The sequence below is a fragment of the Canis lupus genome, chromosome 36 (genome assembly GCF_011100685.1).
Source record: "Canis lupus familiaris isolate Mischka breed German Shepherd chromosome 36, alternate assembly UU_Cfam_GSD_1.0, whole genome shotgun sequence".
Lineage (NCBI taxonomy): Eukaryota > Metazoa > Chordata > Mammalia > Carnivora > Canidae > Canis > Canis lupus.
The window spans coordinates 5,191,402-5,218,089 of NC_049257.1; the positions used below are offsets into that span (position 1 = coordinate 5,191,402).

The window sequence follows — 26,688 nt, forward strand, 5'->3', positions numbered from 1 at the left end:
ATGGTAAGGTGTGTTGAGGAGAGGGGCATTTGCAGAGGCCAGGGAGAGTCCCAGATCCAAGGCAGGAACCTAGAAATGTATGTTCTAGGAGGTGGAATTGTAGGGACCCAGGGTAATGAGTTTGGTCCCAGTGGCCCTCCAGAAAGTATCACATACCTTAGTGAATGATCCAGAGAGAAGCTAGAGGTTGCCATTGGATTCCCATAAGTTAGGCTCACTTGGAATTCCTACATAGGGAGTTACCTGAGTCTTTCTAATGGGAAAGATTTGTGTAGAGTATTGACATAAGTATGCACACGATGTGTAAATAGGGTGTGGATAGTCACCAAAAAGATACAGGAGCATAAGTGTATGCTGTTGTGAAGTCAAGGTGTCAGATGTCTCTCCTGGGACTGGGGAAGTGGGAAGGGCATGGGGTGGATTGCCCTTTGGGGAACCGGCAAGAAGGGACATGCCACCACAGAGCCAGCCCTGGAGCTGCCCAGGTGCTTATTGAATGAAGGATTAATGGGGTGGGGATGGGGGGTTGCCAACAGTGAGGAAGAAAAGAATGAAAGCCTCAGGAGGGGAAATAAGGAAGACCCAGATTGAGCAGATGATACTGGTCAGTGGCTGGCTGCTATGCAGCCAGAAGGTTTTCAGCAGACGGATGGCCCAACTTGACTTCTTTCCCTTGAAACTTGGTCCCACTAATGATTTCACCAGTCCTTAGAAGCCTTAGCCCTTGGAATTCAGCTCTTCCCTCTCACTCATTTACCCTCAAATGATGCCTATATTTTATTATCCTGGAAGAGAATTGTATGTCTAGGATCAACAGTACTGCATGTTGGGTCACTTAACCCACAAACAAATCAGGTTAATTTTATTTAAAATTCTCTCATTGTGACCTAGGATGTATATGTAAATAAGAGGAAGTTCTTTTTTTTCTTCTAGGGCAAAAATGTACTGTGTATTTATTGTTAAGATTTGCTAAGAATTAGCAACATTATTTTGTATTGGTTTTTATAATCCAACTGGTATATATACTTGAATAGACTTATTGCATCTTAACTGGTACCTATGTGCTTTGAGTCTTACTGATTTGAACATAAGTAAATGTTACTTCCTTTCAGAATTAAAAAAATACATATAATATAGTAAATAATATATACATAAAAATGTAAAGTTTAGGAATACATTTATTTCTGATGAAATCTGCATAGCTACTTTTACAGTCAGGAGCTGACTTTTAGTGTTTAAGCAGTGGTGATTGTCCTGCAGAATCTGTTCACTTAATTAACAAGGTTGGAATTCCAGCAACCACAGAAGGCTCTCCAGAGCTGCAGTGAAGACTCTAGTACCATGTTGTGTGTTTGCTGTAAGTTTTGCAGCTTTACAGAGTGACACTTGCTGGTCACATTTCTTCATAAAAATTTTTGGTGAAGTCCATCTCTTCCAAGAATAATGGAGAATTCCGGCAGCCACACCACCACAACTTTAAGAATGAGGAACATTTGGTTTTTACAATTTTTCAGTTAACCTCCCTGCCGGAAAAATAAGCTAGGGTGGGCAAGCAAAACCAAAATTCCCTTGAAGTAAATTTTGTTGAAAGCCTGAACGAAATTGCTTTAGTGATTTCTAATTTATAGTAGTTTGGGTATGATATTAAAATCAACTTTGAAAAGACTAAACTTGAGTTTAATATTACAGCGACAAGCTCAACCAAATTGGAAGATCTGAGTTATTTAGACGGGCAGAGAAATGCCCCTCTTCGAACATCAATTAGATTGCCGTGGCACAATACAGCCGGAGGTAGGGCACAGGAAGTTAAAGGTACTTATCTTTGCATCTGCTGTGATAAAGGATATAATGAATGCATTCACTCAACATTGAGGATCTGGATAACCAGCGCTTAAGCCAGCTCATTTAAAAGCATGACACATATGTGTGTATGTATGTGTGCATGCACGTGTGTGTGCGCATATGTGAGCACACTAAAGGTTGATCTACTAATGGCTTCTTCCTTAAAACATGTGATCAACTCATTTCTGGAGTTGAAAAATAATTCTGCAGTGCTTTGAAGTGAAGGGTAATTTAATTTTATACCAACAAAGAATCAGCCTTGTTTTCACTTCTTTGGGCTGTTGGCTACCTCCTTGTAAAGCACATTTGGGTGGTCTTCAGACCTCACACCTGACAGGGCCACACATCATCACACTGACATGAGAGCTGGGGTCCTCCCTTGAGGAACACACCTTTCCCTACAGTAATGGGAAGAAGCCTATCTTAGAAACTCTTAGACAAACCAGTGAGCCCTGGTTTGGCCACTTGCATCTCTTTTCTCTAATCCTCTGCATGTCTGCCCTGAGTCCTGATGTGAAAGAACTAGCAAGTCCTTTTAATAGGACCCTTTGTAAAACCAACAGGGGATTATAAGTGAGGTATTACAGAAGTAGTAATAGAGCTAGATTGGAAATACTTACAGATCCTCTTGAGGCATAAAACTAAAGGCAGATACTAAGTATAATATACGAGCAATATTAAATTGAGTTTTTCAGTGTGTGAAATTATGACATTCTTCTAAAATAATTTTTTTCCCCCCTCTAAGCACGATTTGCTCCCTACAAGCCACAGGACATTTTGTTGAAACCCCTGCTGTTTGAAGTACCAAGCATAACAACAGACTCTGTGTTTGTGGGAAGGGATTGGCTCTTTCACCAGATAGAAGAAAACTTGAGGAACAGAGAACTGACCGAAAACAGAGGAGCCGTGGTTGTTGGGAACGTGGGCTTTGGGAAGACAGCAATCATTTCTAAATTGGTGGCACTTAGCTGCCACGGAAGCCGCATGAGGCAGATTGCTTCCAGCAGCCCCAGTTCACCACCTAAAAGTATGTGCATGTTTAACTACTTGTCTGCTTTATGATATAATGTAAGGACATAATTTTGTTTTTGTTTTAAAAAATGTGTTTATTTCCTCATGTATTGACCATGTGGCTTCAGGCTCTGCTTACGGGAAATCATTATGAGGAAAGCCAGGTTTACACTTCCTATCTGTAGAATCAATCCCAGTGCGTGGCCATGACCTATTCACCAGGGAGGTGAATTCTCGGGGACAGGCCTTGGGAGTGGGGAGGCACCAGGAGCGGGTTCCTAGGGACAGCAGTACCCCCACTCCTCTGCGTGCTCCTGGAGTCTGACTCCTCCTGGGAAAGCTGATGGCAGGTCATTGCTATAAACAGCCCTGAGGTTGCCCCTTGGGGAGAGGGGTACCCAGCAGCACGTAGCCCTGAGGAAAGAGCTGGACTTGCCAAGTGGAAGTATGGACAGACAACCCATTCTCGGTTTTCCTCAAGGTTTTCCAGCTGCTGTTTCAGATCTGCCAGCACATGTGGGTGAACTGTTTAAACCCTCCCATTTTTCCTGGCACCCAGGGAGCCATCTTCTGGGGCAAGGCCAGCCTTCTTCCCTGGTTCTCTCCCAGCTGTAAGGCCTGTCTCCCTCTGTGTATGGGCTTTGAGGCTGGATCCGGTGCCCAGTGCAGTTTGGGTCCTAAAACCAAGGGGGTTAGGCTCCTGGTGGAAGCAGCCAGGAGGAGTCTGTACACAATTCTTTTGTACCCTGTTCTCCACAGCCTTTGTCTTCTATGCTGGATTTATCAAAGTATAAAAACTAACTTAAAATGGGATGTAGTAACTAAATATTTGACTAGTCATGTCTTATTTTGTTTATTAATAAACTCATTAAAAGAAAGTGTCTCTTACATGGTGAACAGGAACAAGTGAGCTATGAAAGATATTTTTTTAAGCAAAAAAAATTTTACAAAAGGAACTAGAAACAGCAGTTCTGCCAGGAGAGTATCTGGGTGGATGGGAGACAGGCCTGGGAGGGACACTTGTGTTCCCCTTAGACTTTGACATTTGGGACCATGTTCACTCATTACCTATTAAAATACTCCCTGGGTCTAATCAAGAAATATGTTCAGTGTCTGTACCACTGTTCTGATATTGTAATAATGAAATTGGCCTCTTTCTCTGCAGCTTCAGATTCCTCCCAGGATCTTCCTTTCACCCCATTACTTTCACCGAGTTCTTCTGCAGGTGTTACCAACACGGCCAAAACACCCCCTGGATCTGGGTCTGATAGTCCTGAGAACCAGAGGCCAAGAGAGGATGCAGTGAAATACCTTGCTTCTAAGGTAATCTGCTCCTGTTCTAGGGGAGCCTTCTAGAGAGAGAGAGAGAGAGAGGGAGATTTGTTTGGCTTCTGAGAAAGGAATTTAGAGATCTTAAAACAGACACAATTGCTTAATGCAAAAACGTAGCTCTTGTTAAATAGTGATAGAGTACTCCAAGTAAAAGGTATTAATGAAAATACATATCTACAGACACTGGCAGTGGGCTTTTTATTCATCTTAAACAATGGATTGAAAGAATTCCTCAAAGCAGCAGGTCGTATCTCCGGTGCCACAAATCCATCCTTCTAAGCATGTGCTGGTGTTCCCTTGGTGCCCAGAGCAGGAAACGGGGAGCTTTGAATGTGACCTGGGCCCCCACGCCTGTGCTCCCTTGCCTGGGGACTTTGATTCCCTGCGTCCTTCTGTCAGAGGTTTCTGTGATGGTATAAGGAGGACTCGGCTGACTTTCCCTTTGTGGATTCGTAGTCACCAGGGTCCTTCTGAAATCTTCCATCTGCTCAGCATCTGTCACACATTCATAAACCACCCTCTGCATTAGAGCAATGGCATCACTCGCTCTTGCTTACCTGCTTGGGCTCCCTGGGCAGCAGCGGTGTGAGTTTGCAAAGCTGAGGAACCTGAGGTGGCTAGTGTGAGGAGCATCGAGTGACGGTACCCCCTGGGGCTGACTTTGGGGCAGACTTCTCAGGTGAGAGCCGCTCCTCACTGGCATTAGTAGCCCTGGCCACTGATTTGGGGCAGTCATCTGATTAAAAATGGGTGATCTTGGGGACACCTGGGTGGCTCAGTGGTTGAGCGTCTGCCTTTGGCTCAGGGCGTGATCTCAGGACCCTGGAATCATGTCCCACATCAGGCTCCCCGCAGGGCACCTGCTTCTCCCTCTGCCTGTGGCTCTGCGTCTCTCTGTGTGTCTCTCATGAATAAATCAATAAAATCTAGGGATACCTGGGTGGCTCAGCGGTTTAGCACCTGCCTTCAGCTCAGGGCATGATCCTGGAGTCCCGGGATCGAGTCCCACATCGGGCTCCCTGCATGGAGCCTACTTCTCCCTCTGCCTGTGTGTCTCTGCCTCTCTCTCTCTCTCTCTCTCTCTCTCTCTCTCTGTCCCTCATGAATAAATAGAAATTTTCTTAAAAAATCTTAAAAATAAATAAATAAATAATAAAAAATAAAATAAAATAAAATCTATTAGAAAAAAAGAAAAAACCACCACACACAAAATGAGTGATTTGAGGGATGGAGTATAGACTTCAAAGCCACCCTGCCACAGTGATTTTTCAAACCACTTTGTGACCCACAGTAAGTGACGCACGTGACACGGAAGACCTGGCACATGCCATAATCACACAAACTGAAGCAAAGGTGTTTTAGGGCTTTACTTATTCTCACAGCCTGTAAAATTCAGTTTATGAAATGGAAACAAGCTGCCGTGGCTCCAGATTGATTTGATGGCTCACTGTGGGGTCGGCAGGCTTCTTTTGTCAGACCCCGTGCCGGGCAGACCGTGGTGCCCACTGTCTCAGTGGTGGTCTGTACAAGCCCGAGGCTCCTCCGTGTTCCCGCGGTCAGTCTAGGGGAAGGTGGGAGAGCAGTCGGCTGTCCTCGGAGTGTTGATGATACATCTAAGCTAGAACTGAAGTCACGTGACATTTCCGACTTGGCCACATCTACTTTTGCCACTTTTTTTTAAGGGTCTGCAGACCTGGGATATAATCCCAGAATGTCCCTTGACTGCCTCTGTCACCCTGGCAAGGCATTTAACCTGGTGCCGCCGTCAGCTGTGAACCAGACCTCATGGGTTGTGTAGCGCTCAGGGAAACAGCAGGCACTCACCCCCTTCTGAAGAACAGGAAGTACAAATACATTTTTACCTTTTTCACTCTTCTTGCCTCATAGCCCTGTTCCTCCCTTTATTCACATGTGGAAGGGTATGAGTTTTCATGTATCTACAGCAGTTTTCTTCCAAGACAGTTCTGCATCTGGCACTTTTCCTTGGGCTCTCTAATGAGTGGCCTGCTGCCACTTCAAATCCATCCCAACAGAGGTGGCAACTCATCCCTCAAGTGCTTGGGCAGGAACCCCTCTCCTCCTATGTGTCCCTTCACGTGATTGGCAGACATTTGGTAATTTCTGATTTTGGTCCTACAAACTGTGTAGCTGTTGAATTTCTCCACAGTGCCAGGTGTGGGGTGGGGGCTGAGGTTTTGAACCAGGCCGCCCGGCCCTCCTGCCTGGGAAAGAAGGCAGTTGTGACTTTCAGCACGACTTTCCTAGCTGCCAGCTTAACCTGGTTTGGGGGAAGCAGATAAGTTTCCCAAGGAAATGCTGCTGTTTTTGAAAGCAGAAATGAAGTGAATATGGCACTTCTGGATATTGAGTACTTTGGGATTATTAGGAATTACTGTAAGCCAGGGTAGGCTTTAGGTTTTATGAATGAGTTTTATTCATTTATTTTCAATACAGAGTAACTGGTGTTGATCTCAGTGCTAATCACGATGGATTTGTGGCTGCAATTAAAAGTCTGCCCAGATCTTGGCAAACCGTGTGAATAAGAGAATAACTGAATCAATTAAGCAAAATAATGACTCCGTGTTGGTGAATAGAAGCAACATATTTCACTGCTGTGGCAGATGGGAACGTCGCATCTGTTTGGGATTGTGGGGGGAGCTTGTGAAGGAGGGGAAGGCAATGCTGATGGCTCTGCTTCTTGCATAGGTCGTGGCCTACCACTACTGCCAAGCCGATAACACATACACGTGCCTGGTGCCCGAGTTTGTGCACAGCATTGCAGCTCTGCTCTGCCGGTCCCACCAGCTGGCTGCCTACAGGGACCTACTGATAAAGGAACCCCAGCTACAGAGCATGCTGAGCCTCAGGTCCTGTGTGCAGGACCCGGTGGCTGCCTTCAGGAGGGGCGTGCTGGAACCACTCACCAGCCTAAGAAATGGTACTTCTGAGCAGCCACCCACACCCTCTCTCTTGTTAGGAGCCTAGAGTCCCCAGGAAGGTCCTTCAAGGGACTTGGGTGGGAGTGAGGGCCGGTACCCGGGAGGGTGTGGGTGAATCTGTGTGCTCTTTCCCAGAACCATCTCCCTGAAGCTCTTCCATGCTTCTTGAGTGATGTAGTTTTAAAGGAAACCTCTCTAATAAAGAATTAACTCTACAGTTGAATATTTCCAAAGGAGCTAATTTGTAACCGGAGGTTATTTAGGTGACTTATGCCCTAGAAACTGTTGCTTGCATATTTTATATTCATTCCTACCTAGTGGGGGAGTACACTGGTTGAGGGGGGAACTTGCCAGCATAGGTTTTTTCAGGGCCTCTGCTCAGTTGAGTTGAACCTAAAGGCTTTTCTAGAAGTGTCTATTTGATTTCTTTCTCTCTTTTTTTGCCCTTGAAATAACTGACCAGGTAAGGGATCTTAATGCTTTTACAGGTTGTATTTCTTACCCTTTCTCCTCCTGGTTCCTCACCTTTTGAGCTTAGTTTACCTGCCTATATACCACTTCCCTAGAGAAAAGGGGATTGAAACAGATAAATCATCATTTTTCCTCATTTTCTTGGGCAGAAAATTGGTGTTAATATGTGGAAAACCAATTGAGGCTTCCTATTTTAGACATCTATAAAAGAGAAGTTCTCTCTACTGGCTGGCTGTGTGCCTTGGGCCAGATGCTTCTCCTTTGAGGGTCAGTTTTTATTCCTGGCATCCATTGACAGAGTTCTATGGGGGAGGATCCAGAGTCTTTTCCAGAGTTAATCTCTGTATGTGCTAGTTATCTTAGCTGTAGCTCACCCCAGTGACGGGAGTTTATGAAGAGCTAACTGTATCTATATACCTGGGTGAAATCCTGTTAATGTGTATAATGCAATATGTTTCTGAAAACTGTTTTATAAGATTTGTTTTTCTCTTGGATGTGTGCTTTGGTTTTCATTATAAATTTAATAGAAAATATGCTGTGAAAATCATTTCTTCTGCAATACATGTAAACCTTTTTAGTTTTCCTTAATGCTTTATAGTGTACATTAAAATACACTGGGCGGTGCCATTTTATAGAAATGTATAATTTCTTAATTAAAAAATTATTTTATCCTTTAGAGCAGAAAATTCCTGAAGAAGAATACATTATTTTGATAGATGGCTTAAACGAAGCTGAGTTTCATAAGCCTGACTATGGAGATACGCTTTCCTCATTTATTACCAAAATTATTTCTAAGTTTCCTGCCTGGCTGAAGTTGATTGTGACTGTAAGAGCAAATTTTCAGGTAAGAAAGAATTCTCCAATCTCTTTGCAAGACCCCGTACCCAAATTTTACGGTGTGATTAATAACATAAATGGTTATAAAGCATTTAGCTGCTGAATTGAAAACTATATTAGGACTTTGAAATATTTAGTCCACAAAGCCCCAAATGGGTGAAACCAAGCACCTTTTTACCTTCCGAGGCACATGAATCAAGGTGTCAGGAAAGTCTGCTCTTAGCATTGCACTGTCCCTGCACTTCCATAATGCAGGTGTCCAGCCCTGGATGTAATTCAGTTTGTCTACTAGAGTTTAAAGTTATTCCTACTGGAGTGCCTGGGTGCATCCAGGTTCAGCATCTGCCTGGCTCAGGTTGTGATCCTGGGTCCCGGGATCGAGTGCCACATCAGGCTCCCCTCAGCGAGTCTGCTTCTCCCTCTGCCTGTGTCTCCACGTGTCTCCGTGTGTCTCTCATGAATAAATAAGTAAAATCTTTAAAAATTTTTTTTTTTAATTTATTTATACTGGTAGGTATTTGTATGGGGTTGCAGTGCGACTTTGTGTTTTTTTGTTTTTGTTTTTGTTTTTTTTAATGAAGAGACAAAGGAAAGACTTTTTCCCCCCAAAGGAAAGATTTTTAAGGCCTTAAAGAAGATCCATTTTATTTTCCTCATAAAACTTAAACCACTTGCAGCCAGATGAAGAGTTGTTTTTTTTTTTAAATTCTCTTCCTCATCTTTCCCCTCGTTTGAACCCTAAATCCTATCTTAACAACCTTTGACTCCTTCCCTCTACCCCTATCCTTTTTTAGTAAAGACATTACTCTTAGATTTTGATTTTTGCCCTTTTATGATGATGTCTATTTAAAGATAGCATTTGAGTTCTTTCTTTTCTCATTAAAAGTGGCATTAGGCCTCAGCCAAGCTTGATGTTTTGTTTTTATGGCCATTTGATTCCTACCCTTTGCAGTCATTTATCACACAGGAAGCAGAATTTGGCAATCAACAGAGCAAAGGAGCAGGAGTCCTATATTTTCTGTACTAGCTGTGTAAATTCTCACAGGTTTGTTAGCATCTGTGTCAAATGGGAGCAATTAACTCAGCCTGCCCCCCGTAATTATTACATTCAATGGGGACATGGAGTTAAATTCTTCAGAAATGATAGTGGGAAGCTTAAGGAAACAAACCCCAAAAACTCTTCTCCGCTATGAGGTATCAGGAGAGTGCTCATCTTTAGGGTGAGGGGAGCGCGGGGTAGGAGGGGACATGGGGCTTCCGGGGAGCTGATGATGTGCAGTTTCTAGCTGCTGGTTACACAGATATGTTTGACTTTGTGAAAATTAATGACCCCATGCAATGATGGTTTGTATGTTATACTTCTGTTTAAAAGTTTACTTTGGAAGAACAGCAGTTTAAAAAAAAATAGATGGTAGGCTATACTGAAGGTAGGCAGCTTTGTCAGGGCAGGCTGGGCCGGGGCAGTTTCGGGTTTCCTGGCTCAGTCCTGCAGTCCCAGTATCTGATGCACGATGATGGATGTCTCTTATCTCAATGTCTGGCCGTGTTCTTAGATACACAGTGCTGGTTTGTGTCTTTCCTTGTTGTATAACCTCTGCACAATATAAGGATTATGGGTATCAGGTCACCTCAGGGTCTCCCTGCCGCTTTGCTGGTGTGGCCAGCTCTGGGCTCCTTACGTCTCCCTTGGCTCTGAGTCTTCGGATGAGGGCTTCGAGAAAGCCATTATTGATTCGATCTTGCATCAGGATTTCTTTCACATAAGCTTTTTATCTTCAACTTATCCTATTACATGTTTTAATACAAAACAATGAGTCCCTGTAATCCATGAAAATCCTCCTTGAAAGAAAACTAGTGAGTCTGGTTTGAAATGCAGCAAACATAAAAAAAGAAATCTCTGCGGAGTGACACTGTGGGTTTTTGGGTTTTTTTTTTTTTTTTTTTCCTTCTGCAGGAAATTGTAAGCACGCTGCCTTTCGTCAAGCTTTCCTTAGATGACTTCCCTGACAACAAAGACATTCACAGTGACCTGCATGCCTACGTCCAGCACAGGGTTCACAGCAGCCAGGACATCCTCAGCAACATCTCCCTGAACGGCAAGGCCGACGCTGCCCTGATCGGGAAAGTGAGCAGTCACCTGGTGCTGCGGAGCCTCGGCTCCTACCTGTACCTCAAACTCACCCTGGACCTCTTCCAAAGGGGACACTTGGTCATCAAAAGTGCCAGCTACAAGGTGGTGCCTGTGTCTTTGTCCGAGCTCTATCTGCTGCAGTGCAACATGAAGTTCATGACCCAGTCTGCCTTCGAAAGAGCACTGCCGATTCTAAACGTGGCCCTGGCTTCCCTCCACCCCATGACGGATGAGCAGATCTTCCAGGCTATTAATGCGGGCCACATCCAAGGGGAGCAGGGATGGGAGGACTTCCAGCAGAGGATGGAGGCTCTCTCCTGCTTCCTCATTAAGAGGCGAGACAAAACCCGCATGTTTTGCCACCCGTCCTTCAGGGAGTGGCTTGTGTGGAGAGCAGACGGTGAAAACACAGCCTTCCTGTGTGAGCCCAGGTAGGCGGCCCTTGCTGTCCGCTCTGCAGGGAGCCTAACACAACTGCGGAAGGGACTTCAAACACAATTCACCTTTTTCTCCCCCTTTCCCTCCAACAGTTCACCTTTTTTAATAGGCAGCACCCAGTGAATAATTCAGTAGGGCAGTGGAATATCCTGCATACTAAAAAAAAGCTTCCTTCCTTCCATTGCTAGAATTTTGGGATTTCTCAGTATATTTGATGAGAGAGAAGCTAGGCAACACCTGGTGACCTTTCTTTGCCATCCATTCTCTTCTAGACCTTGGGTCCTTTATGGGAATCATGGGAGAGTGTGGTGCTGGCTCCGGGGAACAGTGGGCTTCTCCAGAGGCTGCTCTCAGCTCAGTTTCTTCACCTGCAGTCTGACCTTCAGCACCGCTGCTCCCTTGCCACCTCTTGGGCATGCAGCATCTTGTCCCAGGGACCAGATATGTCCACGGGCCCAGAGAGGAGCACACAGATCACATCTGGCTGCCTTATTTTGCATTTGTGGTTCAGCATGGTGTAACAGATTGGGATTCGGGCTCAGCAGGACTCAGGTTCAGATGTCAGATGACCCGTTTACAAGATGATGCTGGGGCAGCTGCATCTAGGACCTAGCGCAAGGTTCCCCTGAGGATTCGCGGGCGCCCAGGATGCAGTTCTCCTCACTGCCCAGGGGAGGGGAGCGGCTAAGCCTGCCCCCTGTGGAGCCTTGTGCTAGTCAGAGTGCGAGGTCAGGGAGGGTGAGGGTGCAGATGCTTTCATCTCTGTGTAAGGGTAGGTTCCTGTCCCACCACTCTGCCTGGCCCTGGCCTGCGTCACTGCTGTATTGATGGCTTCTGCTGCCCGTGAGTTGGAATTGCCCCTGTAACAGGGCCAGCAAGCCACTGGACTGTCCCCTATGAGCTGAACCGAGCATTTGACCAGAAATGAGATGGTAAATAAGCATTTGTGAGCCGCACACCACCTTTCTCCCACGAGGACGGACTTAACATTGACCTAACAGGTCTGGCTGTTTCATTTTGTGGGTAGTGTTGTTTTCTTAGGTAACATTGGGTTAAAGTTTTGTTCTTTTGGGTCTGGTTTGTGGTAAAGAACTGTAACTTCTGGGTTATTTAGCCAGACTATAATAACTAGATGAAATGTGTGCCATTTTATATTTGGCTTACTTAGCCGAGTGAGATCATTTTCTAGGAAGATAGGTTGTAGTTGAGTGTGTAGAAACATAGAAACAAATTGAAAGATTTCAGCAGGGCATATAGATTTGTTACTGGGGTTAGAGGCAGAGGTAGTTGGACTGGATTCACTGTAAAGCATCGCTGTGGTTTGGGTGGTAGGTGGCACTGATATTATGCAGCTTAGGGCACAGCTGACCACCCGTGCTTGGCAGATGTGTACTCGAAATGACAGGCTTCTGAGTGCTGATGCATTCCAATACGCAGGCATGGGGACTTAGCCAGGGTGGGACCAGGACTGGACCAGGGCAGGAGAGATGTGTAGGGTGCAAAGTGTAAGCAGTTGCTCCTTCTTGGGATTGTACGCATCAGCATTTACCCAAGACCCCTGTAGCTCTTAAACTTCATTTAGCAGATAGAGATGGTGGAAGGATGCTACTGGATGCATTTCAGCAAAAGTTTTTGCAGACCCACCATGTATAGAGTACTGTGGCAAATACAGAGATTCCTGGGACAAGGGCCTGGCTCTCAAGGGCTTCCCATGCAGGAGGGGGAGGTATAGCGGTGACCATGTGGGAGGAAAACACTCCACACATGAATTTCAGGAGGGAGAAGCTTCCAGCCAGGGAAGACCATTTTTGGAAAATGTTTCACATACATGAGGACATTTGGGTTGGACCTTGAAAGATGGGTCGCATTTCTCTTCCCACCCCAGTTAGTTGTAATTTTGCCCCAATTATGGAGAAGCAGCAAAGAAGAACCCAACACCCAGACACAATGACATTTCACTTTTTATTTCTGCCTCTTTCCATTCATTTCAAACATTCGCCAAATGAAATTTTCTATATTAAAATCCCCAAACTGCTTTTTTGTTTTTTCCTTAACACATCATGGACCCTTAGCCAGCAGTTCGGTCGCTTAGCGAGCATCTTAGTAAAGGATCATTTTTCAGAGTTGTGCAAACCTTGTAATAGGTGAATGATAATGTGCTTTATGGTACCCTTACTGTGGGGACTGGCAGTTTCTGGATTTACTTATAAATGAAGAAACCTATTGCGAATATCTTGGTGCTTTGCAGGAAAGCAATAGAATTTTCCTCCCAGGTCTGATTATTCCTTGAGTTAGAATTACAGGAGCAGAATTTAAAAGATAAAGGAATAAGTTGATTAGTCTTCATTCACATCACCTAGACTGTTTTTTTTTTTTTTTTTTAAAGATTTTATTTATTCATGAGAGACACAGAGAGAGGCAGAGACATAGGCAGAGGGAGAAGCAGGCTCCATGCAGGGAGTCCAATGTGGGACTTGATTCCAGGACCCCAGGATCACACCCTAGGCCGAAGGCAGATGCTTAACCTCTGAGCCACCAGGTGTCCCAACACATCACCTAAACTTAAACATCATTCACATTTCATTACATCTGTTATTTTTTTTTTTTCCTGATAATAAGTTGTAAGTACCATTTTATCCCTAAGTAGCAGACTATGGACCTCAAAAAGACCTATTCATACTTAACCACAGCACCATTGCCACACCTAAAATATTAATACTAATTCATCAGTATTATCACAGATTTAGCTGTGGTCAAATTTCTCTACTTCCTTCATATTTTTCTGGTATGTTTGAATCAGGATTCAGATAAGATCTATGAAATGTGTTTTATGGTGTCTTTTAATCTATAGATTTCCTCCTCCTCCTCTTTTTGCTTTGTCCTTGCATTTCTTTAAAAGAATGACAAAGGGGCACCTGGGGGATGCATTTGGTGAAGCGCCTCTTGATTTCAGCTTGGGTCATGGTCTCAGGATTGTGAGATCTAGCCTTAAGCCTTTTGTCAGGCTCTGCACTGGGGATGGAGCCTACTTAAGATTCCCTCTCTCCCTCTCCCTCTGTCTCCAACCCCTCCTTGCACTCTCTATCTTAAAGAAAAAGCATGACAGAGTAATTTGTCCTGGATGTTTTCCTATAATCTGAATTTTGCTGGTTGCATTTTCATGGTATTTAATGTGTTTATCACCTCTATTTCCTGAAATTGGTAGTTAAATCTAGAGACTTGATCAGATTTTATCTTAAAATATTTTTTGCAAGGATATTTAATAAGTGGTAGGTCTGCTTCCGTCAGCATGCCCACAATGTCTTAATGTCTCTCAGAGCCACTGATGATCATTTCTCAGATCCGTCAGTTCGTTAGGGTTGCACAAGGGGTTTTAAAATTTGACCATCTGTTCTCTTTTTTTACATGTCACGGACTTGAGGAATGAATGGATAGGATTTCAATAGGTGGAATGATGCTATTGCAGACAGGAGGAGTTGTCCAAAGCATCATGTCAGAGTGAGCAAGTTTTATTCTGGCAACAAGTCTAATTTGGCCAGAGCTTTTGTCAAGGAATGGAGGAGTTAACAGAAGGATGTGCTAGGGAGAGTGGACTTTAATCAGTCATCTGTGGAGAACTGTAGTTGAGCAGGTTTAGAATGCCAGTTGTCTACATGGCCCGGGAGTGTGGTGTGTGGAGCATAGGGATCTGTGTAACAGGCCGCCGGAGACTTGGTGGACCTGGCTTGGGGGTGCAGAGGGGTAGAGGCTGGCCCTGCTGACAGGAGACAGGTGGGCACAGTGTGGCCTTATGAGCAGAGTCAAGGAGAAGGAGGTGCTATAGAGGATGTTGAGGTGTTAAGCCTCAGAAACCAAGAGTGGCACTGGTCTTAGGCAGAGTAAGAAAACCAGAAGTGTGGAACAGGTTTTGTAGGGCAGGAGCTGGCTTTTGCTTAACACAACTTGAGCTTGTGGGGTCAGCAGAACCATAGTGGACAGGTTCCAATGGTGGGGTGAGCAGGGGGGTCTGAAGGCTGGGGAAGTTGAAGATGCAGCATTATGGATGAGAGAAGTGGTGAGGGGACCAGGTGAAGAAGAGTAGTTATCTGAAAGGAAGCTCCTGACATCTGGAGCATGGAGCAGGATTCCAGGAAGGAGGTCGGGTTGTAGGAGCTGCTGAGAACTGAAGAGAGATGAAGACTAAGAGGGAGCCCATGGCTTCCTAGTGAGGGAGGAGGTCCTCCATCCTTACACATTCCTTCCATCAGGCAGTGAGAGGTAGAAGAGGAGAGAGCCAACTTCCTGGGATGAGGTAGAAGGGTGGAGAGGATCAGCAAGCACACAATGTCTTGATGCCTCTCAAAGCCACTGATGATCGTGATTGCTGAGGACTGTTTGTGGAGGGGAGAGGTTTTGTTTTTAACACAGGAGATGGAGATGGTGTTGAGATAATGTGGGGCAGCATAACTCGTGAAGATGATGATGTTGGAAATGCAAGGGGATGGGGGCAGGGAGTGCAGGCAGCTTGCCACCTCTGTATTCCCGTTGAGGCCTTTCACGGCGCCATTCTCCCGAATCTTGTTTACAGCGCATCTCCTCTGGTTGCTGAGAGCTCCTCCAGGGAAGCGCCTCCCATTGTTCCCCAGGGAATCCTCAGTATCAAGCACCGTGCAGGTTACGAGATGAATGTTAATGAATGAATGAGAAATCATGGTGAGCTGATCAAGAGTATGCTCTTGCACTGGATAGACTGTGGTTCAAATTGCCACCATGTTGTTTACCAGCTATTTGATCTTTTGGGCAAATCATTTAACTTGTCCAGGGCTCTATTTCCTCGTGTAAACAAACTGGGAATTATTATACTTAGTGGTTCACAGGGTTGTGGGGATTAATGAAATAATTCAGTTAAGTTTTTGCATCTCGTATATAGTGAAAGCTTGACATATAGCAGCTTTGGAAAATGAACAGACTTATGAGTGCAGGTAGACTTACAGGGGGCACGTGATCCTGAGACCAGGATGGCGGGAAGAAAAGGTAAATGGGATATAGAGGAATGCAGGTATTGAGTGTTTACATGGTGAATTGTCTCCTCAGAGAGGCAGGAAGCCACATGCTTAGCTGAGATGAGTAGTAGAAGCCTTTGTTCCAGCCACTGAAGGGTGCATGGTCATCCCCCCATAAGAGGCAGCCGTGGTACTCAGCCACACATGTCTATGTGGTGGACATGGTTGGCCTGGTCACCGAGTTCGGCAGACTGGGGGACTGAAGATCACTTAGCTTATGGCTGGGAGATGTGGGCCGGGGTGAACTCTGGGACCTGCCCCTGGTAGGGACTAGGGAGGGCATGGGGTCTTGGAGCGCTGGCAGGTGGCAGACAGCAGGAGGGCTGGGAACATGGGAGGATCTCCTCTGAGAAGGAAAACCCAAGATTGAAGTCTGGGAGGTGGAGTGTGTGCAGAGCAGCACAGGATGTGTGCTCATGGAAGAGCTCCGGTCCCTTAGAAGACATCGTACAGAACACTGTCAGCAATCTCTTGGTCTCCACTTGCCTTGATTTCCTCACCTCTAACATGGTTTATAACCTATTTGAAAAATAGGCATGCAACTGGATAGCTAAACAGTATTAAGTGATGCATGCTTTTAATCATCTGGATTAGCACCTACCAGAAAACATTTGAGACCGTGCATTTTTTTCGTGATCTTTATCCTTTTCTCTACAACTACTTGCTTCCCCCAACCCCAAACAGCATCTCAGAATTGTCAGGTTGAATAGAAATGAGAATAATTCACATTGTATAGAAGTTACTGCTGTTGGAGTAAGCAACTCTTAGCATCTTTCCCAGATTGGCTCACACAGAGGCATACAGCCCACAGGAGGTAGAATGAATCTTGTAGGTGTGGGGAGCCGTACTGGGTAGGATGGCTCCTTCATGAAAGGGTTAGTGGGGGATTAGTTGGTAGTGTCAGTTGAATGTCCACCGCGTGCTCAGACATAGCAAGCCCACTTGCACATCGTAGCTTTCTTCCCGTGACAGGAACTGTATTCCATCCAAGCCTAGAATTCTAGGTGTTTCTCATTGTGAGCTGTTACTTTGCATGGCTTGATTTTTTCTTTCCTTCCCATTTTCTGGTCTTCTCCTTTGGCCAGATCTACTCCCAGTGGTAATTATGCTGAGGGGAGCTTGAATTCCGGGTCCAGTGATGGTTCTACTCCATCTGTACATCCTTCCATCCAAGAAATACATATATGAATGGTTGCTAAGGGGCGGGCATTTGCTCAGGATTGTGACTATCGATGTGCCTTAGGCAAGACCCTTAATCTTGTGGAATTTACATTTTTGTGAGGGATGTAAATAAACAAGGTGATGAGTGATGGATGAGGGACAGAGAGTGGGTGGTTCCAAAGATAAAGACCTGCCCTGTGCTAGAGTTTATAGACATAGAGGTCACTCCACAGAGCGAGGGGAATCCAGAGAAAGGCCTAAAATAACGTGAAGAGTAAACAGCATTGGCCGTCTTTTGTCAAGAGGCAACTTTTCTCCTATTTTGTGCGGTGATGCTGAAGCCCCAGGAGAACAGTTCAGAACCATGTGGAGATGTTCACACCTAACACACCTGAGAGCCTACATTCATGGAATGGGGTCTTCTGTTGCCAGCCTTTATGTTTTTTTCTTCTAGGAATGGGCACGCTCTCCTGGCATTCATGTTCTCTCGACAAGAGGGCAAGCTGAACCGCCAGCAGACCATGGAGCTTGGCCATCACATCCTGAAGGCGCACATCTTCAAGGTGAGGCACACCATGCGAGGAAGGCTTTCATCATCATTTTGAAGGTTTTTGGTTTTGGAGATTTTCAACAGCTCTCTCAGCCCTCCCAGAGCTTTCCAGGAGCCCCATTTGTTTTTCCTCCTTTGAATCTCTTTTAAAAAGTTCATTTTCATGTCAAGATTCCATTTCATTCATTCCCCTTTGTTTCTTGGTCATTTGGTTGGTGAGGAGCCTGAGCTGTATCACCTGTGGAGTATAGCACACCCTGGATTTTCTCATCGTGTCCTTATTTCTCATGGACTAGTTTAACATGTTTCTCTTTGCTCTGGATTTCCTATCAGGTAGTAGTTATATCCAGAGGCTTAATCAGGTTCAGAATTGATTGTTGCGCATGCGCGCGCTCTCTTTTTTTTTTCTGTGGGCAGAGTGTCACAATTACTTTAGAGTTTAAACTCTAAGTCTGTAGGGGGTTTCTTGCATCAGGAGGTATAAATTTGTGCTTACTTCTCTTAGCGACTTTTTACCAGTAACTACTGGACTCTTCATGGAAGGTTGTAGGATGGTGATATTCCAATGTTTGTTCTTCCTTTATTTGATTGTGGAACTTCTATACAAGAAACGTTCTCCTCATTGCCATCTCTTTCCTCAGATGTAGTGTATGTAGCAAAGGTGGGCTCATTTCTTGACTGTTGGTTTTACGGAGGGAAGTCAGGCTCCTAGGTCCGGTGTCTTTGGGCCACAGCATTTGCCCTCCATTAGTGCCTGGCTGCACCCTCCCAGGGGGACCCCTTGCAGCCTGATGCACCCTAGAAAGGAGATGATGACGCCCATTTGTCTCGTATTGCTTCCAGGGCCTCAGTAAGAAGACGGGAATCTCTTCGAGCCACCTCCAAGCCCTGTGGATCGGGTACAGCACCGAGGGGCTGTCTGCTGCCCTCGCCTCTCTCAGGAACCTCTACACTCCCAACGTGAAGGTGAGCGAGCCTCTGCACGGAGAGCCAGAGCCCTCCACCCCCGCCCACATCCCTCCAGCAGTCCTGCCTCCCCCTGCCCTCCCCGGGTGGTGGCCCGAGGGGCTGGTAGAGCTCCAAATGCTGCTTTTTCCCTGGTCTAAATCTCACGGGCTTTGAGTGCCCCATTACTGGTTCTCTTCTAGAAGTTTAGCTTTTGCTTGGGCAGGAAAATGTGGGCCGCCGTGTGAGCATGTGATGACTCTTTCAGAGCGGATGTGATAAGGAAGCAATGCACAAAGGAAACCAAAGGTCAAAGGGAGATTTCCAGGGAAAATAGATTTTTTTTAAGCGTCCTGGGTTTCTAATCTGGATTGTCTCTTTATGGTTCATAGGAAATTAAGCTTGATGAGCGACAGTGAAGCAATAGGTACACAGAGAAAACATTATTGCTAAGAGTCACGTGTAGATGTGTATTTGTAACCACGCAGCATGTAGCAGCAGTCCGCCCGCTGTTGGGCAAGAGCGTCCTCACTCTTGATCAGTAGCTGACTGTCACACTACTCTGCTGTGCTTTGTAGAGTAGATTTCCTTCCTCCTTTAACCATATCTAAGAACCTAAAACACGTGAAGGCCAAGTGTCTGAGCAACAAGGAAGGGCTCATTCCCAAAACCAGTGTGGGGATGACTGGTGTGCATTACAGCAGCTTAGAGCCATCTTCTCTAATACAAAGTAGAAAGATCACGAATGTCTCCCACTCGACGTGGCAGCCAGGCTCCTGGCCGTTCAGCCCCAGGCCCTGACATGCCGTGCTGCACACAGAATCTCCGAAGTGCTTTCCCAGGGAGCCAGGTCCTCCCCTTCAAACATCTCCGAGAACACAGTCATTCCTTTTTCCCCCTCAGTAGCATGAAGGGTGAGTATAGTAAGTCGGTGGGGGAGGGCATGTGAAGAGTGTCCCAGGGACGCTTCTGGGGGACTCCCCCACCCCTACTGTCTGCACATCCCGCCCCCAGCACCCCAGCTGTGCATCTAGGAGTGTGGATCTTGCAGAATGCTTCGTGGGTAGATAGAGTTGTGCCCTCTTTCTCCCTCGTCTGCCTTCCTGGTGCCCGGAGAGGGTAGAATGAGCAGACTGAGGAGCCCAGGTGCAGGATGTGGCATTGCTCTGCTGGAGCCCGGATGCCCTGTGCAGCAGCTCGGTGTTGGTCAGAGAAAGGCCGCCGTGCCCAGATGGACACACGCTGGGGCTTTGCCAAGATAGAAGCAGTGCCTGGTGCAGGCAGACTCAGCCCCGTTAGGGCTCCAGGCTTGATGAGCAGAGGGCACCTTGGATTTCCGCCTGACTCCCCTCTTGGCTGGGGACCTGACAGAGAAGCACCCTGGAGAGCCGCTCACGGGCACCGGGTGCCCTGCCCCGCTCCCTCACTTCCCAGACTGGCCGACGGAACTGACGTGAATGGTTTGCCAGGTCGTTGGATAGGGACGCTGGTTCCTGTAGTTCAGGAGAGCTAGCTCTTACTGATCACAGGGAGTCTTCCTTCCGGAAGCAAGGAAAGGTGGAGAACGTGCCTGAATTTAGATTTCACGCGGTGAAGAAGTCATATTAAGAATTTTTGTTTTACTTCAATTTTATAGAAACGAGAGTTGAGGTTACTGTGATAACATTGTTTCATCTTTCATTTCAGCTAAAAGTATATCTTTTGGCTTCTCCGTAATTGGTAAAATTCTGTAATGATGAGGAAGAAAAATAGTAAAAATGGCAACATCTGGTTTCACTACCTGAATGAATTACAGGCACAGAAGAAGTTACTCTTAACGTGGAGAGAAGTCAGTGGGAAGTGTCATACCCTGTTGAGTATGAGTTTTTAAGGCAGTAAACTGAAAGGTACAGCGTAAGAATGTAATGAGCTTGACCCTCCTGAGATAGTAGACTTTCCTTTTCAACATACTCACAAATTTAAGAGTTATTTATCTTTGTTTTATACAACTCCAGTGTCACCTACATCCACACGATGCCCAAATTTATAACTTGGTTATAGAATTTTAAGGCTTTCCATTATCCTTCCGTTTCTTTTATCTTTCAAGGAAAAAGAAAAGGGTTTTCACAGAATCTTGAACAAATTACAGTAATTTAAAATTATGCATGCAATTAAGGAACTTTTTTTAGAGACTATTAAATGTTGTCATACAGGAATGAATGTCATTTTGTGCAATAATTGCAGTTTGCCACTTTGGTAAATTAAAGTGACTTGCACCAGAATGATTACTTAGTAGATGAATTTTAATTTTACTGGCATGCCAGTGATTTCTAGCAATATAGTCTCCCCTCACCAGGCCAGGGTCATGCCAGCCCACTGAGGTCCAGGCCACCTGTGCCTCTAGGCTCTCACCCAGCGGGTGGTTTTCTCACACGGTCACATATGAGTGGCAGCCAGCCAAGGGCTTCCCAAGGCTGTGGACTGGGAAAATTCAGGCTGTGATTGTTCCAGCCAAGGCAGAGGTGGGGAAGAGGAAACAGGAATGAGGCAGGGACTTAGGTCTGACTTCCCTTGAAGGAAAGGATCCAGTCATATTCTGCATGACAATTAGGCAAGACAGGTGTAAAACAGTTGTGTTGTTGTGAGCTTGTGGGGTACTTGAAAAACTGAGGCTCCGATGCCATTTCTATTTTCCATGATCTCATTGGCTTTGCCTGTCTCTCCCAACCCCCTTTTTTATTTTCTTGCATTTGTTAAACCAGAAGTTTATAGGCAATATTGCCATTTCCAGATGTTATCCAGGGAGAGCTTATGTGGTGATGATCAGGAAATTTCTGTGTGGTAAGGAATAAATGTGTAGGATGAACCATTAAACCCCCTCCTTGAATGCAGAGTAACCTTAGCTGGAGCTGCTGGAGCCACTGGACCTTAATTAGCTTGTGCGCAGAGCTGACCTGTGCCTTACCCCTCTGAGTCTCTGTTTTCCCACCTGTCAGACTGCAGGCACCAGAAGAGCCTGTCTCACAGTGATCAGAAACCTCATCAAGATGTTACCACTTGTGGAAGAACATTTGGCATCTATTGCATGATATTAAAAAACAAAATTCAACCGAGTACATTTGAAGATGTAATTGGCTTTATTAAGGGATTCATGACTCGGGCAGCATCCCACCTGCATGTAGAGGGAGAGGGGCATCTTGTACACAATGCAAGGTGTTCATAGGAAGGAGAGTGGGGGAAGAAAGTTACAGCCAAAGTAAAGACGAGACTGTTCCAGGCAAGGTCACCTTCCCTTAGGAGAAAGGGCAGGGGCCCTCTGCAGGTTTCTTCCTCTTCCTCTGGCGGATAGAGAAGGCCCATGGGAAGATTACGTCAGTGGTACTCATCGGAAAATTTCATATATACAGGTTGACATTTGTGGAGGAGGTTGAAACTGCAACCATGTTAGGTTTGAAAGCCCCGGTTTGGGATGTGGCTTGGCCAAGGTACACCACTTTGACGTGGTTTTCTTCTTAACAATGGTCAAGTGAGTTTTTATTAGGTTTTGCCTACTTTCAGGGAACTGAGACTCTACTGTAGGCACCTGAGAACTTCTGGATGTGCCTTTGGTAGCTGTTAACAGAAGCTGCCTACATCTCCCCTCAAATAAGCAGGAGATTTCCCTGCTGCTCTGGGCTAGTGACCGCAAGAGGTACCTCTGGGTTGCCAGGCGCCTGGGATAGAGCTCCCTTCTATGCCTTCCAGGGATCAGGGACCAAGGGTTTTGTAGCTCCTACAGAGTCTGTGAAAGGTGACCGACAATAGCAATTAATATTTTTTTAGCACTTACAGGATGCTGAGAGCTGTGCTAAGGGCTATAGCTGTGTGAGGCATGTTTTTGTTTTGTTTTTTTTTTTAAGATTTTATTTATTCATGAGAGACAAACACACACACACACACACACAGAGAGAGAGAGAGAGAGAGAGAGAGACAGAGACACAGGCAGAGGGAGAAGCAGGCTCCGTGCAGGGAGCCCGATGTGGGACTCGATCCTGGGTCTCCAGGATCAGGCCCTGGGCTGAAGGCAGCGCTAAACTGCAGAGCCACCAGGGCTGCCCAGGCATGTTCTTTTTTAAATTTTCACAGCAACTCCAAGAAGTGAAATACTTTGGTCCGTTTTTCAGATGAAGACACTGAGGCTGGAGGCAGTTGGCAGTGTGCCCCCAAGTCACACAGCGGAAGGGTGCCAGGCTCAGAGCAAGCCTCAGCTTTGCAGCTGCATTTATCATCTGATGTGTTTACAGCCGTGGCTGCCAACGAGAATCCCTTGGGAGCCTTTGGCACCATGGCCAAGTCAGAATCTCCAAGGGTGGGCCACCAGCATTGGAAACTTTGAAGCTCCCAGGTGGTTTCAGTGTGCAGCAGGGTTAAGAACTGTGGGCCAGGGGAAGAGCCATCAACCGACGGGGGTTAAGTGACAAAAATACCAGCAACATTACACCAACAAAGGAAATATTTTTCCCAAGAAGCAGATGAAGTATGAGTTGACGACAGTTATCTTTTGGAAAGCTCTGCCTCTAAGCACAGACCTTCCAGGGAAAGTCTTGTGAGGAATTCAGCAAGCAAATACTAAAAGTGCACCTTCCAACATTATTAGCAGAGTACCTATTAGGTGGAATGGGATGGCACACTGTTGTTTCCTTAGGAAGCAACTGAAGCACAGAGAGATTGTGTAGTTTTTGGAAAAACGCAGCAGGCTCATTGGGTGGTGGATGTAGTGATCAGAAAAAGCAGGTTATTTTTCTGGGAGTCTTGTGCTGCTGACAGTCCAATGAACATTTTAACATGTTCTATTTTTCTTTCAGGAACTCTTCCTTGTAAAGAAGAGTATTTGTGTTTACTTTGGGCATTACTGTTAAATTATTTAATTTTTATTTTTAAATTTAATTTTTATTTGATTTAAATTTAAAAAATTTTTAATTCTATGATGATTGATTAATTGCCAGAAAAATGAATTTTCTATTTTTATTTAAACAGTGAGTTTTCAGAGTGTGGACTGCTCACCAACAGCATCCATATCATCTGGGAACTCATTAAATCGCCTAGTCTCAGGCCCTACTCCAGGCCTACTGAATCTGAAATCTCTAGGAGTGGGGCCTGAGGATGTGCATTTTAAGTGTCTTTTTTAAAGAAAAGGTTTTTGTGGGGTTTTTTATTTTTAATCTTGGTCAAAAAACCCCATAAAATTTACCATCCTAACTGTTTTTAAGAGCAGAATTCGGTAGTGTTACATATACTCATATTATTGTGCAATAGATCTCCAGAACTTTTTCATCACATAAAACTAAAACACTGCCCTCCTTAACTCACTTCTTTCCCTTCATCCCCTGGTAAACCCCCATTCTACTTTTCTCTCTCTAAATTTGACTTCTCTAGGTACCCCCATGTAAGGAGTGTCCGACAGTGTTTGTCTTTTTGTGACTGGATGTTTTTACTTAGCGTCACGGCCTCAAGGTTTATCCAAGGTGCAGCACAGGACGGGAGTGCCTTCCTCATAAGGGCTGGATGATATTCCATTGCATGGACGCACCCCTTCTGTTCCTCCATTCACGAGTCCACGGACATGTTAGTTGGCTTCCACCTCTTGGCTGTTGTGAATAGTGCTGCCATGAACATGAGGGTGTAGAGATCTCTTTGAGATCCTGATTTCGTTTCCATTGGATATATATTCCCAGAGGCAGGATTGCTAGATCTTGAGGAAGCTCCGCCAGCAGCTACCATTTTAGATTTCCACCACCAGGAATATGCGTCATCAGTACCTTCCCAGGCCGTACTGTTGCACACTCTAGTTTGAGAACCCCTGGTCTAAAGTAAGGATGCCGTCTCTCTCTCTCCACAAATGCTGTTGTGACTGATGTTGACGTGAGAAATTAATCTTGTTGGGGGGACATCATCCAACAGGTGAGCCGTCTCCTGATTTTGGGAGGGGCCAACGTGAACTACAGGACGGAAGTGTTAAATAATGCCCCGATCCTGTGCGTCCAGTCTCACCTCGGCCATGAGGAAGTGGTCACTCTGCTCCTGGAATTCGGCGCCTGCCTAGAGGGAATGTCCGAGAATGGCATGACCGCCCTCTGCTATGCTGCAGCAGCTGGCCATATGAAGCTAGTGTGTCTGCTGGCCAAGAAGGGGGCCAGGGTAAGCCAGTGGCATTCCCTAGTGAGTGGGGAACAGGGGTGGGTGGGGGGAGATCGTCTTGGCCTTGCCAGAATTATCCATCAGGGGGCCAGCCTCTCTACTTTGTCAAATTGCAACAAGTAGAAATTGCCACATCAGCAGAAAGGGTGAGCTGCGTGTGCCAGCCATTGCCTGATGCTGGTGCTCGGTGCAGCCTTGGGGCGAGAGGGGGTCATGTGTTTTGCTCATAAGCTCTTAACTCTGCTTGTACTGCCCAAGGGGAAGCAGACCACCAAGGACACCCCTGGCCACAGGCGGCGGGAGTGGGGGTCATCCTTTCAAAAGCCTGGAAAGGGTGACCTAGAGCTCAGCCACAGATTTTAACACGGCGCTGGATTGGTTGAAAAGATTTTAGGTGTTTCATGTTCTTTCCTCTCTTCAGCCTATTCCATTTCATTTCATGTCTCTTAATACAGTGAACTCTGTGGCTCTCAGAAGCCGTGTGCTTGGGCGTGCTGGAGCTCCGGCCTGCGGGAGCTGGACAGCCCAGAGTCCTCCCTTCTCCCTGCCCCAGGGTGTAGGCGCAGCTCGGAGCCTGTGTGCCTCAGGCTCCTCCTCTGTAAAATGAGCAGGACGACGGTCTCTAGCACAGGGCAGCTGTGTGACCGAGCGCTAAATAAATCTAACTGTGTCATTAAACAAGTTCCTGTAGGACCAGTAAGGTTAAGAGATTAAATGAGAACAGTACCCAGCTCGTGGTAAACTCTTCAGGTTTGCTATAAGCATTTCATTGGAAGAGAGGGGATGTGCTTTTGAAAAACAATAGAAATAAATTGCTGGTGTTTGTCTTTATCATTAATTACGATATTTATCTTTATCCTATGTCTTATCCTTTATCCTATGTCTTTTTCATTAATTTAGGATATTTCAACAAAAAGACATTAATTAGAATTGCAACTATGGGAGTCTTTTTGCTTTTCCCTCAAAAACACAACATTTGGGACGAATGAACTTTAGCTCACAGAAGGAGAGTGTTGCAATTAAGCCTTCCCAGTGAGTGCATTCGTGCCTTCATTACTCCCATCTAAATTGTGGCTTAGCTTTTTTTTTTTTTTTTAAGATTTTAAAAATGTTTTCCATTTAAATTCAGTTTGCCAACATATAGTATATAACACAATGCTCGTCCCATCAAGTGCCCTTTTTTAAAAAAAATTTTTTTGTTTTAAGATTTCCTTTATTTGAGAGAGACACAGAGAGAGAGGCAGACACAGGTAGAGGGTGATGCAGGCTCCATGTAGAGAACCCGATGCGGGACTCCTAAGACCTGGGATCATGACCTGAGCCAAAGGCAGATGCTCAACCACTGAGCCACCCAGGCGCCCTTAAGTGCCCTCCTTAATGCGCAGTTACCCCAACCCCCTACCCACCTCACCTTCCGCAACCCTTTGTTTCCCAGTTAGGAGTCTCTCGGTTTGTCTTCCTAATTTTTCCCCACTCAGTTTCCCTCCTTTCCCTTATAATCCCTTTATGGCTGAGCTTTATTCAAGGCTGGCAGGCCCTCTCCCATTGCAGCTGAAAGCTCTGTGGGAGGAGGCTGGGTGTCATGTAGGTGGCTCCTGCAAAACTTTTGGGTGGGGGTGCAGAGCATCTCCAGAATTTGCAAGTGGGTGAGGATGGACTCTGGGTTCCTCTTCCAGTCCAGTATTCCTGGGATTAGACAGGGAATGACACATCCTCTGCTGCCTCTTGGACCCGTAGGAGGTAAGCAGCACTTAGACACTAACTGTGGCTAGCTGGCCTTCCTGGCTTTGAGGCCCCAAGTCTTGTGCTAACATATCCCAGGTCATCTGCCTG

The 26,688-nt window shown here is 45.7% G+C and overlaps 1 protein-coding gene across 1 annotated transcript in view; it reads left to right on the forward strand.

Annotated features, from left to right (window-relative positions):
• The window catches only part of TANC1 (tetratricopeptide repeat, ankyrin repeat and coiled-coil containing 1), a 223,726-nt gene that overhangs the window by 169,379 nt on the left and 27,659 nt on the right, over positions 1-26,688 (forward strand). The window contains exons 9-17 of the mRNA XM_038584592.1: positions 1,690-1,791; positions 2,588-2,869; positions 4,019-4,176; positions 6,892-7,123; positions 8,273-8,439; positions 10,387-10,994; positions 17,659-17,767; positions 18,598-18,720; positions 24,619-24,855. Of these exons, the coding sequence (XP_038440520.1) occupies positions 1,690-1,791; positions 2,588-2,869; positions 4,019-4,176; positions 6,892-7,123; positions 8,273-8,439; positions 10,387-10,994; positions 17,659-17,767; positions 18,598-18,720; positions 24,619-24,855 (2,018 nt within the window). The remainder of the gene's footprint in view (positions 1-1,689; positions 1,792-2,587; positions 2,870-4,018; positions 4,177-6,891; positions 7,124-8,272; positions 8,440-10,386; positions 10,995-17,658; positions 17,768-18,597; positions 18,721-24,618; positions 24,856-26,688) is intronic.